At 44.5% G+C, this 18,163-nt stretch overlaps 1 protein-coding gene across 1 annotated transcript in view; it reads right to left on the minus strand.

Annotated features, from left to right (window-relative positions):
* Positions 1-12,009, minus strand: part of NCEH1 (neutral cholesterol ester hydrolase 1) — a 28,607-nt gene extending 16,598 nt beyond the window's left edge. The window contains exon 1 of the mRNA XM_054039755.1: positions 11,721-12,009. Coding sequence (XP_053895730.1) covers positions 11,721-11,858 — 138 coding nt within the window. The 5' untranslated portion in view covers positions 11,859-12,009. The remainder of the gene's footprint in view (positions 1-11,720) is intronic.
* Between the last annotated feature and the right edge of the window lie 6,154 nt (positions 12,010-18,163).

An 18,163-nucleotide genomic window follows, 5' to 3' on the forward strand; every position in this document is an offset into this window, starting at 1 on the left:
AAAGAGACCCATGGAATTGAATCTCAAAAGCTGGGTCAACTGAATTGTGCTCCTGGGGCTTGCACTGCGGGGCTACAGATAGCAGTGTAAGTTGTTTGGGCTTGGGCTGAAGGCTGAGCCCTGAAACTCAGCGAAGGAGGTGGGTCTTAGAGGCTAGGCTCCAACCCGAACATCTATGCTGCGTGACCCCAAGTCAGTTGACCTGGGATCTGAGACTTGCTGTCCCAGGTCTTTCTGGCAGTGTACACATACCCTTAGTTGTCTTAATATATATTTTGAAAAAATAAAGCACCGTGAGCACTTGGAAGATCAAGATGGCAGTGGGTTAGAACTGAGACACACCTATTTGAAAGAAGAACAGGAGTACTTGTGGCACCTTAGAGACTAACAAATTTATTAGAGCATAAGCTTTCGTGGACTACAGCCCACTTCTTCGGATGCATATAGAAAAGCACAGTTAGATTGATAAAGAATCCTCGGGAGTGGGTAGCACCATAGCAGTGGTTCTCAACCTTTCCAGACTATTGTACCCCTTTCAGGAGTCTGATTTGTCTTGCATACTCCCAAGTTTCACCTCACTTAAAAACTACTTGCTTACAAAATCAGACATACAAATACGGAAGTGTCACAGCCCACCATTACTGAACAATTGCCGACGTTCTCATTTTTTACCATATAATTATAAAATAAATGAATTGGAATATAAATATTGTACTTACATTTCCGTTTATAGTATATAGAGCTGTATAAACAAGTCATTGTCTGTATGAAATTTTAGTTTGTAGTGACTTCGCTAAGTCTTTTTATTTAGCCTGTTGTAAAATTAGGCAAATATCTAGATGAGTTGATGGACCACCTGAAAGCCCTCTGCATACCCCCAGAGGTATGTATACCCCTGATTGAGAACCACTGCACCATAGGACTCTTAGAACTGTGTCTCAATTTCTTCCAGTAGAGGGCAGTAATGCACATATACAGTAGTTATTTTGTTATATTATTACAGTTAATTTCTGCATTTCTCATAGTGTATTGGGAAAGTTTAGGTGTTAATAAAATCCCATAACCACAAACTTTTGTACACTTCCAGTGAAAATATGAATCCTAAAGATCCAGATTTTCTTCTACTGACAACTAGTCTGAATTGCATCACCTAGTAAAGCCTGCCTTCCTTTCTACAAGCTGAAAGAGTGTGAGTAGCTCACTCAATTGGGGCCTGTGCCTCAGTTTACTCTTCCCCAAACTGACTGCAATACCTGCCTGCAGGGACAGTGATTGTAAGGCTTGATTCATGTTTAAAAAGCTGTGAAATCCCTGGAGAAAAGGTGCCATAAGTGTATTCTTCTTCTCCTGTATAAATGATTCATCCTGAAGTACAAATCTTTTCACTTTCAGTACGTTTCTTCAAGGAAAAATCTCAATTACTGAAAACAAGACTGAGAGCAGGGAGTTTGTGACTGAGAGGCAGGAATTGGTCTCAAGGGAACATGGTGATGCTTGCTAATCAACCCATCTGTGTTTTCTGACCGAATGTTTAGCCTCCTAGGATGAGATCAGAGCACTAGAAGCAGAGTGGGCTGGGAATTTATTTCCACCCACGGAGCCCTTTGTTGCGATTCAACAAGAAAACTAGCACTGGCCTAACTTTTTACCTACATATGGGCTTCAGGGACGTCTATGCTGCAGTTGGGAGGGTGCTCCCAAGTGCGGGTAGACTGCCATACACTAGCTCTGCTTGAGCTAACGAGCTAAAAATAGCAGCGTGGCTGTGGCAGCACAGGCAGAAGCTCGGGCAAACCCACCCAACTGACTGGGCACATAGTCAGGTGCCTAGCCTGAGCTCCTGTCCATGGCCACCCTGCTACTTTTAGTGCACTAGCTTGACTAGAGCTAGAGCATGTCTGTTTACTGGGACTGGGAAGCACGTTCCCAGCTGCAGCGCAGACAGACCCTCAGGATGCAATTCTGGTATTTGACCTCTTGTACTTTGTTTATGCATCTTGCCCAGAGAAGATAAAGGACCTACTACTACCAGCTAAGGGAGATCCCCTTCAGCCGAAAAGGTAGAGAACTGTTTCCCAGCGTACGTATGATTTATATAGTAATTGTGCTTGCAGAGTATAATATTTTTTCCATGCATGCTGTGAAACAGGGTTGGGCAAACTTTTTGGCCCCAGGGCCACATTATGGTTGCAAAACTGTATGGAGGGCCGGATAGGGAAGGCTGTGCTTCCCCAAACAGCCTGGCCCCCATCCCCTATCCGCCCCCTCCCACTTCCCACCCCCGACTGCCCCCCTCAAAACCCTCGACCCATCCAACCCTCCCTGCTCCTTGTCCCCTGACTGCCGCCTCTCGGGACCTCCCACCCCTAACCGCCCCCTGGGACCTCACCTCCTATCCAACCCCCCTGTTCCCCATCCCCTGACCGCCCTCTGCCCCATCCAACCCCTCCCTGTCCCCTGACTGCCCCCAGGACTCCCGCCCCTCATGTAACCCCCCAGTCCACTTACCATGCCACTGAGAGCAGCATGTCTAGCTGCCACACCGCCCGGCCGGAGCTAGACACGCTGCCGCTCTGCTCGGCAGGAGCATGCAGCTCCGCCGCCCAGAGCGCTGCTGTGCGGCGGCGTAGCTGCGGGGGGGGGAGGGGCCGGGGGCTAGCCTCCCCGGCCGGGAGCTCAGGGGCAGGGCAGGACGGTCCTGCGGGCTGGATGTGGCCCGCGGCCGTAGTTTGCCCACCTCTGCTGTAGAAGATCCAAGAGGGGATGCGGAAGGGACATATCAGGTCAAACCACCAAGTGCACTATGATAATGAAGCTACTAGTGGGCATTTAAAAAAAATAGATGGGTTGGAGGTGAGGTCTTTAACTATTTTGGAAAGCTGACCGCCTGTCCTAGCTAAGGCATATTATAAACCAGGGAGGAGTCTGCGCCCTTTTATAATTATTCCCAGCAAGTCAGAGTGTGGAGCTGGGAGGTAAGGGGAATGGTTACCAAAATCCATGGGAGCCTGATACCCACTAACATTAGAGAAAGTGTCAGAAGTGATATTTTACTTTGTGACTAGATCATGGATAAAATTTTCAAAAACACCTAAGTGACTCACGAGTCTAAGGGCTTGTCTGCTCACAAAAGTTTTACCTCTAACTATACTGGTGCAGTTGCAGCAGTAAACACATATCCCCAGTGTGGATGCCATTATACTGGTATAAAGGTCTTTTATCTGGTATAGCTAATCCTGTATGGGAAGGGGGGTAAGTTATGCTGGTATAAGGCATCTTTATACCAGTAAGACTGCATCCACACTAGGGGATGTACTGGTATAACTTTAAAAAAATCACTAAAATAATCACTCACCCTTGCCCCCAATCAAAATAGTTATACCAGAATAAAAACTGGGTGGAGACCATGTCTCATTGGAGGGGGGAAAAAATCAAAGGTCATTTAGGCTCCAAAGTGCCATCTGGAAATGGGTTTTAATACTACTAAGTGTTAATCTTTTGCCGTTTTCCCAATTCATTTTAAGGATGCGTATTTCACTGATGGTTAATAAAAAACAGTCATTTTTATTTACTACATCTCTGCTCTGTTATTTTCCCTGGTCACTTTCCAGTGGTAAGCCTGGGAGCCTGTTACTGCAGGCTACAGTGTCAAAGCTTTCGGAGCATGGATAGTTTAACAGAAGCACACTATTCCCATAAACACAGAGAGGTAAAGCCCATCTTTTTGTTCTGTGTATGTACAGCACCTAGCGCAATGGGGGCCTCGTCCACGACCAGGACTCTTTGGCGCTATGGTAATATAAATAATATTTCAGAGGAACTCCACTGAAAGAAGGATTTGTAGCATGACTGCAGATTCCTTGTCATGGAGGTTTTATTTCTTTGGGGCCATAAATCTAATCTCCCACCTATGGTACTTTACAAAATGAAGATCAATATTCAGTACAAATACGAGGCATTAACATTAAACCATCTGGTGTATAAAAAGCCCCTAAGCCACCTTCACTACATGTGCCTTTGGAAAGAGGCAGGCTTTGAAGTATGCCTAATTTTATAAATCTCAGCTTCAATGGACTAAGGGGGGCAATCCACTTCCAAAGCTGAGAGGCACTGACAAAGGATGCCCTCCTGCTTCTCAGGAAGCCAGGTTCCAGAATGTTTATGGTTTTATTGACTGAACACCAGCTCTCTGTGTTTAAGAAAGCCCTCCCATTAAAAAGAATACAAAAAGTATCAACCCAAACCCTGGAAATGCTGAATGCACAAGACAATGTGTATCTTTGAATTTCAGATCATGCTGTTCTCCATCTGTTCCTCCCATAGGAAAATCCAATTCAAGGTTGAATGCAGGAGGGTTTCTCTCACACACGTTGTATTAGGGGAAAAGTAAGTCCATGTGGATCAAAGAACTACCCCAAGCTTCCTTTGAGGTTCAAAGAAGTTCAGTAAAGTTATGTAATGCTTTGACATGTAGCTGCATTGACTTCTGTGGAGTTGTGATGATTTACCCCAGCTGTGATTTGGCCCTTTGTGGGTCTTGTGGTGGTTCTGAGAGGTTATTCTTTAGCCAAGGAAATTTTGTGAAACAGTTTTTCTGCCTCATTTGCTAGTGCAACAACCAGCACTTTCAGGAGGAGCGGACAGGTCTTGCCCAATTGTTCATTTTAGCTCACATTCTCTCTGGATAGGGAGCCCACGTGTCCCTTGGCATATCCCTGTTTTGTTTCACTGAAAACTGTTTTGCTGGCTACCTGCAAGTCTATCACATGCTGTCACCCTACCCTGCTCCCATGCAAGCCCTTGCAAGCCCCACCCATTACATGAGTGATGGAGCCAGCCCACTCCCACTTACTGAGTTAAACTTACTGTTGTCAAAAACCAATCAAAGGGAAAAAGCCTACCAAGTTCACACATTCCTGTCCATCAGGGTATAGAGAGAATGAACAATTTCTGTTAGACCCAGACACTCTTTAATTGTGCTTAGTGCTTAGCTACCGAAGTGACAGGTGCATTAGAAATATCTTTGATATATGCAAAGATTGGTTATCATGTTATTATTGGTTATCATTTGTAGGGACTGAGAATGTGCTGGTTACTAACCGAGAAAGTCTTGTCCGAAGGAATTTACAATCAAAATCTACAGTATATGGAATCATAGACAGGCTCTGACTCTGGGCACTTCTGCTTGTTGCAAAGCTACTGGCAACTCTGTGTCTGCACAAGAACTCCCGATGTTGCTAGCACTTTTGGAGGTTAACTAATGCGAGCAATGACTGGGCACTTAGGGTATGTGTACCCTGCAATTAAAAATCCACGACTGGCTCATGCCAGCCAACTTGGGCTCGCAAGGCTCGGGTTAACGAGCTGCTTAATTGCAGTGTAGACGTTCAGGCTTGGGCTGGAGCCCAGGCTCTAGGGTCCTGTGAGGGTCCCAAAGCTCGGGCTGCCCGAGCCCTAACATCTACAGCACAATTAAACAGCCCTTTAGCCCGAGCCCTGCGAGCCCATGTCAACTGACATGAGCCAGCCCCGGATGTCTAATTGCAGTGTAAACATACTCTTATGGCTGGTCCACACTAACCCCCCACTTCGAACTAAGATACGCAACTTCAGCTACGTTATTCACATAGCTGAAGTTGAACTATCTTAGTTCGAACTTACCACGGGTCCGCACGCGGCAGGCAGGCTCCCCTGTTGACTCCGCGTACTCCTCTCGCCGAGCAGGAGTACCGGCGTTGACGGCGAGCACTTCCGGGATCGATCCCAGAAGATCGATTGCTTACCGCCTGACCCGGAGGTAAGTATAGACGTACCCTTAGAAAACTTCATTAGTGGAGGCAGGGCCACAGAGGCTTGGTTTGTGTTTGACAGGGTGGGGCGCAGCTTCCTGGCAAGCACCCAGCAGAAATAGGAGTGGTGAGCATTTGTGTCTCCGTGAGTATCCCTGAGGCTATATATGAGTTTAATCATCTGAGGACAGACATCCTTGATTGATTGTGGAGAAATGTGCTAGGCACTTCCTCAAATCATGTCACTTTTGCTCCCTTTCTCCCTTTTTTTTTTTTAATGACACTCCCAATGTCTTTCTTGTATTTCTGCATTGCATCTACATGCCCTCTTCTTTATTCCATAGCCCTGCACAGGCTACAGTTTAACTGAAGGCTTGTCTACACTTACATTTTATAGCGCTCTAACTTGCTGGCTCAGGAGGGGTGAAAAATCACCCCCCTGAGCGCAGCAAGTCCGAGTGCTTTAAAGCGCTAGTGTAAACAGGCTTGTGGAGGTGGATTACCAGGAGCGCTGGGAGACCTCTATCACACTTCGCGATAGCGCTTTGAAGTTTCCAGTGTAGCCATGCCCTGAGTTTGTAACCAGTTAGGGGCATCGTTGGCTCTAAACATGAGTTGTGCTCACATCCCATGTGTTTAAAACTTGATTGGTATCTGGATTTCAGCACCAGGAAGTTTGCCAATATGGAGGGGAGCATTAGACTGGCATAATGGTTCTACACTGCTCCCTGCTTCAAAGCCCCTATATTAGGCTCTTGCTGGGATGAGTTGGAGGAGGAAGGGGTAGTGGCAAGAACAATTGTACTTCAGCTGTTCTGAGCTATGGATAGGTGGGGAGCATTGCAGCTCAGTCATAAACTAGAGCACCCTTGTAGTTTACACCAAGGACTGAACCGAACACCAGCCCAGGAATCAAAAGGTGTAGCTTAGCCTGCAGGCATGTTTGTATTCCTATAGTGGGTTCAGCACAGTTACTTTGCTGTGTTGGCACGAGAACTTGCCAATGTTTGTGTAACCAGTTTGACTGGTCCTCCTTCCCCAGAGCTCTTTGTGATAGCACCCTAAAGCAGACTGCCACATGTGCAGCTGATGACATATCCTCCAGGCACTCTCACCTGGCAAGGCAGATTAGGATAGCTGCCCATATTTCCCTAGAATCCACGTCTTAAAAAAACACCTCATGGTTAATTAGACTGACAGGTGTACATACATTCATGATGGCAGAAAAGTTGCTGTGTGGACATAAACTGACCCATTTTTTTGTAACTGGTTACACCCACCATGCCCGTAACATGGAGCAGAATCTTGGTTGTAGTGTGGACAAGGCTTTAGTCTTTATACTTTCTCTTCTTTCTCCCAGGCTTTTAGTTCTCGTATTTACTTTGACTGTCTCTTCTCTCTTGGTTTCTTTCTCACTTTCTCCTCTGATCTCCCTCACCTTCAATCTATTCCCCCTTTCTTCTCCCGTTCTCTGCCACACTCCTATTCCTTCTCACTATCCCATCCTGGTGTTGTCTCCCCGCATGCCAGGAATATGTTGCCAATTGAAAGGGAGAGAGATACAGAAACACACACACACGCTGACCTATCACAATCCCATGCTCTGACACAGTGAGGGCAGTGAAATCACAGACTCAGGCAAAGGTCAGGTTTTTTTTCCACAGCTGCCACCGTTTTAAGCACTATGTTGACTCTCCTGATACACACATTCATGCCCTCTGAGCTCAACAGTTTTGCAACATACTGTATCCTGAATGTACCCACTGGCAGCATGTCTGCTGAGCAGTGCAGGCCAGCTGAAACATATCAGCTCAGTGCCCTGCTCCCTTCGCTGCCTCTCCAGCTGCTATGCGGTCAAATCTGAGGTCCTTTAATGATTGTCAAAGCCCCATTGAGATGGGGCATGACTGTCTCAGGGACCGTACATGCACCTGACTACGCTGCTCATTTGGAACCATGGAGCTCTCCCCTATGGGCTGATTCAAAGCTTGCTGAAGCCAAGCTTTGGATTAGGCTCCACATGAGTGAAACTTGGGAAAGTGGGGGACTAAGCGCCTTCCTGGCAGCACATCCACAACTATGGAACTTCTTCCCTGAAGAGATCAGGACAACCCCAAATCTCATCACATTCATTAGTGAGTATTCACTGGGGCATTCTGCATCAGAAAGACAACAATAGCACTTCTATTTCAGCCTTTAGCTCAGTCATAACACATGGAAGTATTAATCTGTGTTTTGGTTTGGCCACATTCAAGCTAGATAAAGACTTCAGCCTACCTAAGCTTCATCTAAAATGAATTCATATTCTTCTTAATTTCCTGTCCTGTGGAGTGCTGCTGTGAACTGTAAAGCAGTTGCTATTTCTCATGTGAGAGAGGGTTGCACTTGAGTAATGAACGAAGCAATCAATATATATGGACTTGATCCTGTAAGGTACTCTAAAACACTCTAGCCCTAATCCATTGATTTCAATAAGACGGTGGTTTCTCCTCAGAGCAGTGTGGCATAGTGAATGGAACATTGGACTGCAACTCAGGAAACAAGGGTGCTAGTCTCAACTCTGACACTGGCCTAATGGGTGATGGTAGGCAAGTCCCTTCACCTCTCTTTGTGTCGGTATCCCCATCTGGAAAATGGGGATAATTCTACTGGCCTCCTATGTCAAGCACTTTGAGATCTACTGATGATAAGAGGTAGGTGTCATTATTATTAGTCGTGTGCTTACGTTGCTTGTTCAGGGCCAGAGTGCTCAGCACCTTGCAGTATCAAGCCCTGGGCTTGTAAAATACTTTGGGCTCTACTGGGCTAAAAGGCTGTATAGAAATGCAAGATATTATTACATTTTTTAACCAACGATAGGGACTTGCATTATGCATTGCTAGAGTTTATTAATATAGTTAGAAAGTAAACTTTTTATATCATTTCCACCATGAAACTGTAATGTTTAACTGTCACACTGTCTTTATAAAGTTGTTTTAATAACATGCCTTGAGAATAGTCGAGAGGACAGCTAGTTATTGTATGATTGGAAGTCCAGTTCATGCTCTTGGGAGAAAAAGTTACAAGAACTCCAGAGATTTTAAAATCGGAACATTTAGCCAGAAAAATATTACTTCAGTCTGCCATCAAACCCTTATGGGATATTATTGTGATAAACAGTCACAAGCTGAAAACACATTCAAGAGTAGGTGAAAGTTCAGTGATCACATTTAAAGAAACCTAAAACCAGTCAGTGTTGTAACAATCATGGTGGGAGGCAGAGGGAAATTTAGCCCTACTGAAAGTATCCTTTGTTGTAAAAACTGACGTTGAAAATAACTGCCATGGCTTGACTTTTATAGTTACCACTTCAGCTACTCACACATTGAGTTTTTGGTCTTTCAGGCTCCCATTTTAAAGACAAAAAGAAGAACAGGAGTACTTGTGGCACCTTAGAGACTAACAAATTTATTAGAGCATAAGCTTGCATCCGAAGAAGTGGGCTGTAGTCCACGAAAGCTTATGCTCTAATAAATTTGTTAGTCTCTAAGGTGCCACAAGTACTCCTGTTCTTCTTTTTGCGGATACAGACTAACACGGCTGCTACTCTGAAACCTGTCATTTTAAAGACAGTCCCTCATTCCTGAGTTTATGCTTTCACTCAGCTTTGGAAAGCCTCCTAATTAATATCTGCCAAGCACCTTCTCTCTCTTTGCTCCTTAAAACAAACTCTTGAAGGCTCAGCTGTACTGTGATGTGTTCCATCTATGAAGATTACACTCCACTCCATATCTGTTCTGTATTGTACTCACTTGTTTCTTTCTTTAGAAAGTAAACGCCTGCGGGCGGGGACTGTTTGTTGTTTTACCCAGGATGCAGTACCATGTACTTGTGGTGTTACATAAATAAATAATATGGTGGAGACATATGGCGTTTATACACTAATAGTCACATGTACACAAAGACTGATTAAATCAAGAGCAGATGTCTTTCTGGAAGATATGCTGTCATTCAACTAGAGGTTATGGGTATGATGCAGGAATTACAGGGTGAAATTCTATACCCTATGTTATGTAGGGGGTTTAAGTAGATTATCATCACAGGCCCTTCTGGCCTTAAAAATCTATGCACTGATTATGGTGGATACTTACAATCCAACTGTTTCAGACACTCATAGGGAACAAATGAAGGGGCCCAAACATGTAAGTGCTGTGTACCCTTAACGTCGATTGAAGAATGGAGATATTTTGGAGCACTTTTGGGTCATTTGGACAATGCAATATGTCATCTATTACAAGGATGTGTGTGAAAAACCAGTTCACCCTCCCCATAGACTTATTAAAACTTATTATCAGTCTTGGTCTCCACAGAAAAGCTGAGACACATCCTTTAAATTTTTTTAAATTGCTATAAATTGCTGTTTTAAAAAGTGTTTTTCATGTACGCAGTTTTATAAAACGAGGCACTACAGGCAAAAATAGTTTTTTAAAAAGTGCCTCAGCGTATACTGCAGGGTAAAACCATGGTTGTTGATCAATCACTATAAAAAGATCAGACTGTACTAGCAGAAGAGGAATTAAATTTATGTAAAACCATTCTGTGAAACGTTTTGTAACCTCTGGTCTGCATGATGTCACCATGCAACCACCAGAACAAAATTTAAAGTGGGGAAAAGGTTAGGGAGCCGCTGAAATGTTATTTGGAAAACACAGTGCCATAAATACAGTGTACAAAGGTAGACTCCTCTTGTTTATTCGTGAACGCCCAAATCCTAATTTGAAAGACTTTCCCTCTGCTTTCAATCTCTTCCACCCTAGAGTCTTCCTGGAATATGATGGGGAAAGAGCTAGGATGCATCTGAAGAAGTGAGGTTTTTACCCACGAAAGCTTATGCCCAAATAAATCTGTTAGTCTTTAAGGTGCCACCAGACTCCTTGTTGTTTTTGCTAGGATGAAAGCACTCAATTTGTTTCTAGTCTTAGGAAATGCACAGAAGGCAACATGTAATGAACTGCATACAAACGGTCGCCATCATCTAGAGAGAAGGAAATACATTGCATCTGAAATCCCCAAAGCCTTATGCTTCTGGATCTGAGAGTGGGATTAAGTAAAGCAGAGATCAACAGCCCCTTCTCGGTTATGGCATGTAGCAAATGTCTACGACATTGAGGTTAGCTGTCCTTCTTACCTGCCAGGAGTAGGGACTGACTACAAAATTACTTTCAGATTCTGCAATGGAGTCAGCCCATCACTTCCCACTGTCAAATGATTCAGGGGGTGGGGGTCCTAAGAAACTGAAAAGGGTTGATTTTGTGCTGAGCAATGGGAAAAGCCTTCGCTCCGAGCTGGCTCCCCAATGTCACAAGGGCAGCCGCAGCCTAGTCAACAAGATAAGGACCGACCTCCTGCTTTTTAAATGGATTGACTCGTGGGGCATTTTCCTCCCAGCTGATGTACTATACAAAGTGTGTGAGCGAGAGAGACAGAGATCCGATTCTATTTCTAGATTCCCTGCCGAGAGTCCATCAGCCACCGCAACTACATTCGAGGGAGGAAAGGAGCTGGCACAAAGGGGGTTCTTTGGCATTTCTCATTCATTGAATGCAAAGGCAGCAAGGGAGGAAGAGGGAGCGCTTGATGCTGTAAATCAACCAATCAATTTATCCAAGAGGTGCAGAGCCGTCAGACAGCAGAATTTATAGCGTATTCGCATTGTGCTTTAAAGACATCAAGATCAGATACATTTGCAGAGCTAATTTCTGCCAACGCGCCCGGAGGCGCCTTGGCGGCAGCAGCTTCTGCAAAAGGCTGAGGCGCCTCTCCTCTCTGAACACCAACCCTCGGCTACAAATGACATTTCCTCAGCTGATTACAACGGAGAGAAATACAAGGGGCGTGTGGGGGCGGCGAGGGAAGGCGAAGAGAGAATAAAATTGCATGGATCAAGCTTACCATTTGCTGGGTTGCCCTGAAAGTGGCATCCAGCAGCATGAGCTTCCAGGGATCCGACACTGTGCTGGGTAAGGGCAGGTACACGTAATAGGCTGTCAAGGCTACCAACGCAGTCAGCAAAACAAAGGCTGATTTCATGTTGGACCGGGGCCGCCTTTGCGGTGGACAAGCACAGGCACCGAAGCAAGTTTCACACCGCCTTACAAGTTTGCAGCAAGGTTGTAGCTCCCATTCAGGGGTTTCATAACCTTCGCAAGCCAATCAGAGGACGCGTAAGGAGGAAGTCTAGGCTTTTCCGTCCCCCTACAATCGGTGTCCTTGCAATTGTTTTCGTTTCATCATGTTTCGGGCCTTATCTGAGCACAGAGACATCTAGGGGACAGCGTGATGCGGTGCACCGCTCGAATCGCAATCCTATAGCCACACTGCACATACCGCACAGCCGGTCGGTGCACCGCACCAGGATCAGTCTGCATTTATGTAATCCAACTAGTGTGACCAGACAGCAAGTGTGAAAAATCGAGACAGGGGTGGGAGGGGGGGTAATAGGAACCTATATAAGAAAAAGACCCAAAAATCGGGACTGTCCCTATAAAATCGGGACAGCTGGTCACCCTAAATCCAACCCCCAAATCATCAGTCTGCCCCCCAGCAAAGGGTTAATGGCAAAGTGCTGCAAAGGTTGCATCTGATAATACTCAAGTCTCCAGGACCTAACTGTACACGCAGCAGGAGCAGTACACTTTGTGCCTATGAACAGTCCCAATGGCTTCAATGGGACTGCCCAGATGGGCAAAGCACCCTGGGGGGGCTGGCAGGATTGGGAGCAATATTTTTACAAAATACGCAGCAGTACATATGTAAAAAGTACGATTGCAGCTAATCAAAACTACATTACACTTAAGGACCAGGAACAGTGTATGTATTTTTCACCTCTGCCCCTCCCCCACAGTTAGAAGCTTAAAGTTGGGCAGTGACACATTGTCAGTTACAATAAGGTCTGCTACAGGCCAGGGACTCACTGACTGACAGTAGGGCAGGGAAGGTATCCATATACACCTCTACCCCGATATAACGTGACCCAAGATAACACGAAATCTGATATAATGCAGTAAAGCAGCGCTCCGGGGGCGGCGGCCGCGCACTCCAGTGGATCAAAGCAAGTTCGATATAACACGGTTTCACCTATAACGCGGTAAGATTTTTTGGCTCCTGAGGACAGCGTTATGTCGAGGTAGAGGTGTACTTGTATTTAATTTTACAGAGCCTGTAATACTAAAGCACCTGTGTTGTGGCAGGAATGTAGGTGAAAGGAATGGAGAGATCAGAATCCACTGAGAGAAGCATGAGGAGCATTAGATCTGTCTTTGTCAACGACCACTGAGTCAGTAAATAAGAAATGGAGGATGTAAGTTGGAATCCATTACTTTGGGTCACAGTAAGGGGGGACTTTTATGAAGGGATGGTTTTGACCTGAGGAAGGTAATAAATGGCCATCCGAAGAAAAGAAAAAGAAGAGAAAAAAGCCTCAAGTGGAGATGATTTCTTAAAAAATGTGTGCTAGGGTTAAATGTGTACATACTGTAGTTTGGAATGGGCATGTTGAAAACCCAGGGAAGGAACTGTAGATTTGGGATGAAAATCTGTCCCCTTTGAAGTCAATGGCAAAACTTCCCTTGACTTCAATGGAGCCAGGAGTTTACCAAATGGCTACAGCACAAATTTTGCTTTCTACTTCAGCAGAATTTATCTCACATACAATAAAAAAAAAAAAAACTTCCTAAACAAGTTTCTTCTTCCTCTTATCCTTTTCTTCCCTCATAAATTCAAAGTGGAGGCCACCTCATTGTGTCATGCCAAGTAACAGACATGACAATGTTCAGCACGGATCTGACTAACCTCCACATCACCAATGGTTGGTTACTCTATATTTGTGCTTGTTTATGGGACCATGTTAAACAAATTCAAATATTTTGTTAAATGGCTTGTTTCATATACACCCTGATTAAAATACACATAAAAGAATGAGCACACTCCTAATTTTAATATTTATTTTAAGATTAATTCATCAGATAAGAAAAGACATAGGAAACTAACACAATTTATGTAAAGCTCCTGAAAAGAGAAGCTTTCTAAAAGACATGGACATGAGAAATTAGATTACTAGTTTATAAGAAATGAAAAGCTGACAGCTGATCCTGTTGTCATTGGAGTCAAAGATAAAAAACATCCATTAATTCCAGTGGGAGCAGGAGAAAATCCCTGAACTTTGTGAGGAAATGGGGTTTCAAGGACCATGACAATATTTATAATTTTATATTCCGTCACAAAAGCAGAATGTGTTTTCTAGAACTGTTTCCACATACAGTTTACTGAGCAAGTTGAATGTTAAAGAGCTACTGTATTAGGAAATGAGTCAGGGATACAGCTGCACATTAATACTGCTTTGTTTAAAGAGAATCAGCAGTTCCATGGAGAATCTGTTTTTTCCAGACGTTCATAACTGGGTTTTAAAAAATTGCTGTGGATTGAAAAACAAGCTGCAAGGTCTCAGTCTGGGAGGGATTTTTTTTACAAATTAGCAAATTTTCAGTCATTTCTAAAGTTGCACACATGCAAAATATATGGGACACATTCTCTGCTGGTGCAAACGGGCACGCACAGCTCTACCGATTTCAATAGAGTAGCACCAATTTACAGGAGCAGAGAATTTTTCCTGCAATAAGAGTGAAAGCCAGCCTTTAAGCAACCACTCCAAGGTATTGCCAAGGTTTTTACAATTTTAAATGATCTGTAATAAGAATCATGTAATTCAGTGTCCATAAGGTACACATATATATGCACAAAGGGCTGGACTCTGCAAACACACACATTAAGTTATGCATATGTGGAAGTGCAGAATCTGGGGCAAAGTTCATGAGCAAGAGATTCTACACTTTGTATTTTTCCATTTGTTGCTTTTAGTTTTTATGCTGAAATGCCAAACAATGGCCATATCAGATACAATGGCCATATTATTCCCCTGAGATCCAAGCCCAGAACTGATCCTCTGTGAAGGTATCTCCCAGTTAATTGGCAGAAATGGAGTCAGCTGTCTTTGTTGCAGGATTCCCCCATCCTCCAGACCCCATGGAGACCTTTCTGAGGATACAGGGTTCTGTGCTGAGGGACAAAGTGGAGTCTGGATGGCCAGGAAAAGAGAAGTGGGATGGGAGCAGGACTCTATCCCTGCAAAACATACCCAGAAACGATAATATACGTTACAAGACTTGCTGTCTTTTATGTGGAACACCCCAATAGATCCCAGGGGCAACTGCAGACAGGGAGAGACCCTGACAGCTCACAGCAACCAGAGACAATGAGGAGGCACGGGGCCTTGCTTGGATTGCTCAGACTGCTCACAAATCCCTGTGGGTTCCACCAGGCTTGGGAAGCCCCACAGCCTTTTCCAATGGAGGTGGGCAAACAAACTTTATGCCCTCAAGGAGACAATGTGGAGAGTTCTCTTAGCAATTTCATCTTCTGACATTCTCTTTCTGTGGGAGGAAATGATCTGGCCTAATAAACTGCACATTTATGTTGCCAGTGTTGAGGGTAACAGGTAGGCAGAGCAAAGTTTCAGCTGCACGTGACATTTTATTTGCTGAAAATCACATTGAAAAGTATTTGTATTTCAATGGGTTCATTAATATAGAAGTATTTAAGTTCTGGATTTCAAGTGTTTTAGAAACAATAAAATAATATAATTGTTGGTATCAAATCATTCTGATCTAATCTTTTATATGATTCCATTCAGTTTATCAAGCAAAATTCTTAGCCGCCTTTCTTAAATGATTACCTAAAGATGGGCCACTTTTTGTCAGTCCGATGAATGGTGGTTTAACTCAGGTTCCATGGTAGTTTATCAATACAGCCTTGCAGTTTTTGATATTGTAACACTTGTTTTTCAAATATAATATTTGGCTAATATACAGGGTGCACTTCCTGCTTTTCACATGCATAGAATGGGAAAAATTCACCTCTGTGCTGAGAGCTTATGGCCCACTTATGCCTTTAAAATAGAGATTAAGTGGTGCATAAGCCTTGCTCTAGCTTTAGGCACAGGGGTGAATTTGATCCATTATGACTATATCTCTGCTTTCTTTACAAATTGTCCGAGCATTCTGTACAGCTGTTTTAAAGTTCTAAAGATCAGGCAGCAATTTTTAGACCAGGAAGTGGGTACAAGTCAAAGGTTCAAAATCAGGATTCCAGAAGGGGACATTAGCAGAGAACCCTGGACACTGCGAAAGTGTCTAAGGAGCCACTGGATGCCGCCCAGAGGAACTTTGCTGGATATGTGAAGTAACAAGGGACACAAATGTAACAGGAAGAGTTTGGCACCTTGCAGGATATTGTTGAAAGGAATTGGGAATCAATGAGGGTTTACCTGATTCGGAACTGCAGGATCAGGTCCCAAGATGGTTTTGAGAGTATAAACAGTAACAGGCACTGCAATGCTTTTAATTTTTGATGAACAGCAGGAAATCACCAGCACAAGTGTTGCAATTACTGTGTGAAATAAATGACTGATTATCGGGGTGGCTCAACCTTTTTTGCCACCCCAAGCAGGGCAGGCAGGCTGCCTTCGGCGGCATGCCTGCAGGAGCTCCCCAGTCCCGCGGATTCGGCAGCATGCCTGTGGGAGGTCCGCCGGTCCCGCGGCTTCGGCGTACCCGCCGCCGAATTGCTGCCAAATCCGCGGGACCGGCAGACCTCCCACAGGCATACCGCCGAAGGCTGCCTGACTGCCGCCCTCGCAGGGACCGGCAAGGCACCCCCCACGGCTTGTCGCCCCAGGCACGCGCTTGGAGCGCTGGTGCCGCCGCTGATTATTTTGAGTGCCAAAACTGAGACCATCTATCTAAGTAATCCCTACTTACATAGGACATATGCCTGCAAGCCCTTACTTGCATGAGCAATCCCTACTATCACAAGCAGTGTCCCCTTTCCTTTGGCCCTTAGGATCTGACCTAAAGCCCATTGAAGTCAAAGGAAAGACTCACACTGACTTCAGTGGGTTTTAGATCAGGTTCTTAGTCCTCAAGATACCTAGAGTAGTAAGAATCTCTAATATAAAAAGGATGAATACTATCAAAATGTTTAATTTTGGCATATAATAATTAGGTTAGAAGGACATCAGTCAAATTCTTTTTAAATTCACAGTCAGAACTTACTAAATTGGGCCTTTCATAAGATGATGAGTACATACAAAAATATTCCTTTCCAGATCACAAAGGTTTAATATTAGAGACAATTTAAAATTAGAGGAAATTAAAAGCATTAGATTTGGTTAGTTTTATATCAGTTTTGATACACTTGAGTCAGCTGACTCTCACCTGAGCCATTCACATTAATTAACTCATCTTTCCTTCTTTTTTATTTAATTTGATTATTCAGAAGTTCGTCTTCATAAAAATCATAAAATACCTTTTAACATCCTCAAGGCAAAGCTTATTAAATTTATTAATGTGTCAGTATTTTTGGTGCCCGAAGTAATTATTTGTAATTATTTTTATCATGCCCAAAGGTGGCGTAGGTGGTTTACTGAACAATTAGACAAATATGATCTTTGGCTTAAAGAGACAGAATTTAATATGTGATTAAGGTGCTAACAAAAAAGTAGGGAGGAAATGGGGTGAGAAGGGCGAGCTATCAGTAAGATTGTGTGACTCCATTTAAGAATGTGCACAACGGCACCGTCAATGACACATTGCTTTTCTTGTTATTACTATTAAGGTGACATGTCTAGGGAGCATTTTAGAAGAACCACCTCAGCAGAAATGAGGAAAGGTGGCTCCGGTTTGCCAGATCAGGAAGCTTAACTGAGAGCTCACTGAGACTACAAATCCTAATGACTAGAAATTGTTTTCCTTCTAGCTGGGCTGAGCTAGCTACATCTGGGAAAATACATATTTTACCATAAATCTTAAGGGCTACAAAACACAGTCAGGTAAAAAGTATCACAGGGGCAGCTGTGTTGTTGTTTTTGCGGATAAAGAGGGAGGAGTCCGGTGGCACCTTAAAGACTAACGGATTTATTTGGGCATAAGCTTTTTTGGGACAAAACTCCACGTGGTGGCAGGCCGGGAGCCCCATGGCCTTTAAATCACCGCCAGAGCCCCGGGCTGCCGCTGCTACCCCAGGGCCCCAGCAGCAGGGCTCTGGCGGCGATTTAAAGGGCCCTGGGCGCCGGCTGCTGCTTTAAATCGGTGGGTGGGGGAGCTGCCCCCTGCCGGTAGGGTTGGCTGTGTACCGGCTCTCGCTGGTACGCGGTACCCGCTGACTTTCACCTCTGACACCGATGTAACGTCATGTCTTAACGGGGTTGCCATGACCTGGGGGGCTCGGCAGGGGCCGCAGCGCCACGGCTGCGTAGGGGGCAGCGGCGATGGGCGCATGGT

Source organism: Malaclemys terrapin, chromosome 9 (assembly GCF_027887155.1).
Source record: "Malaclemys terrapin pileata isolate rMalTer1 chromosome 9, rMalTer1.hap1, whole genome shotgun sequence".
NCBI classification, from domain to species: domain Eukaryota; kingdom Metazoa; phylum Chordata; order Testudines; family Emydidae; genus Malaclemys; species Malaclemys terrapin.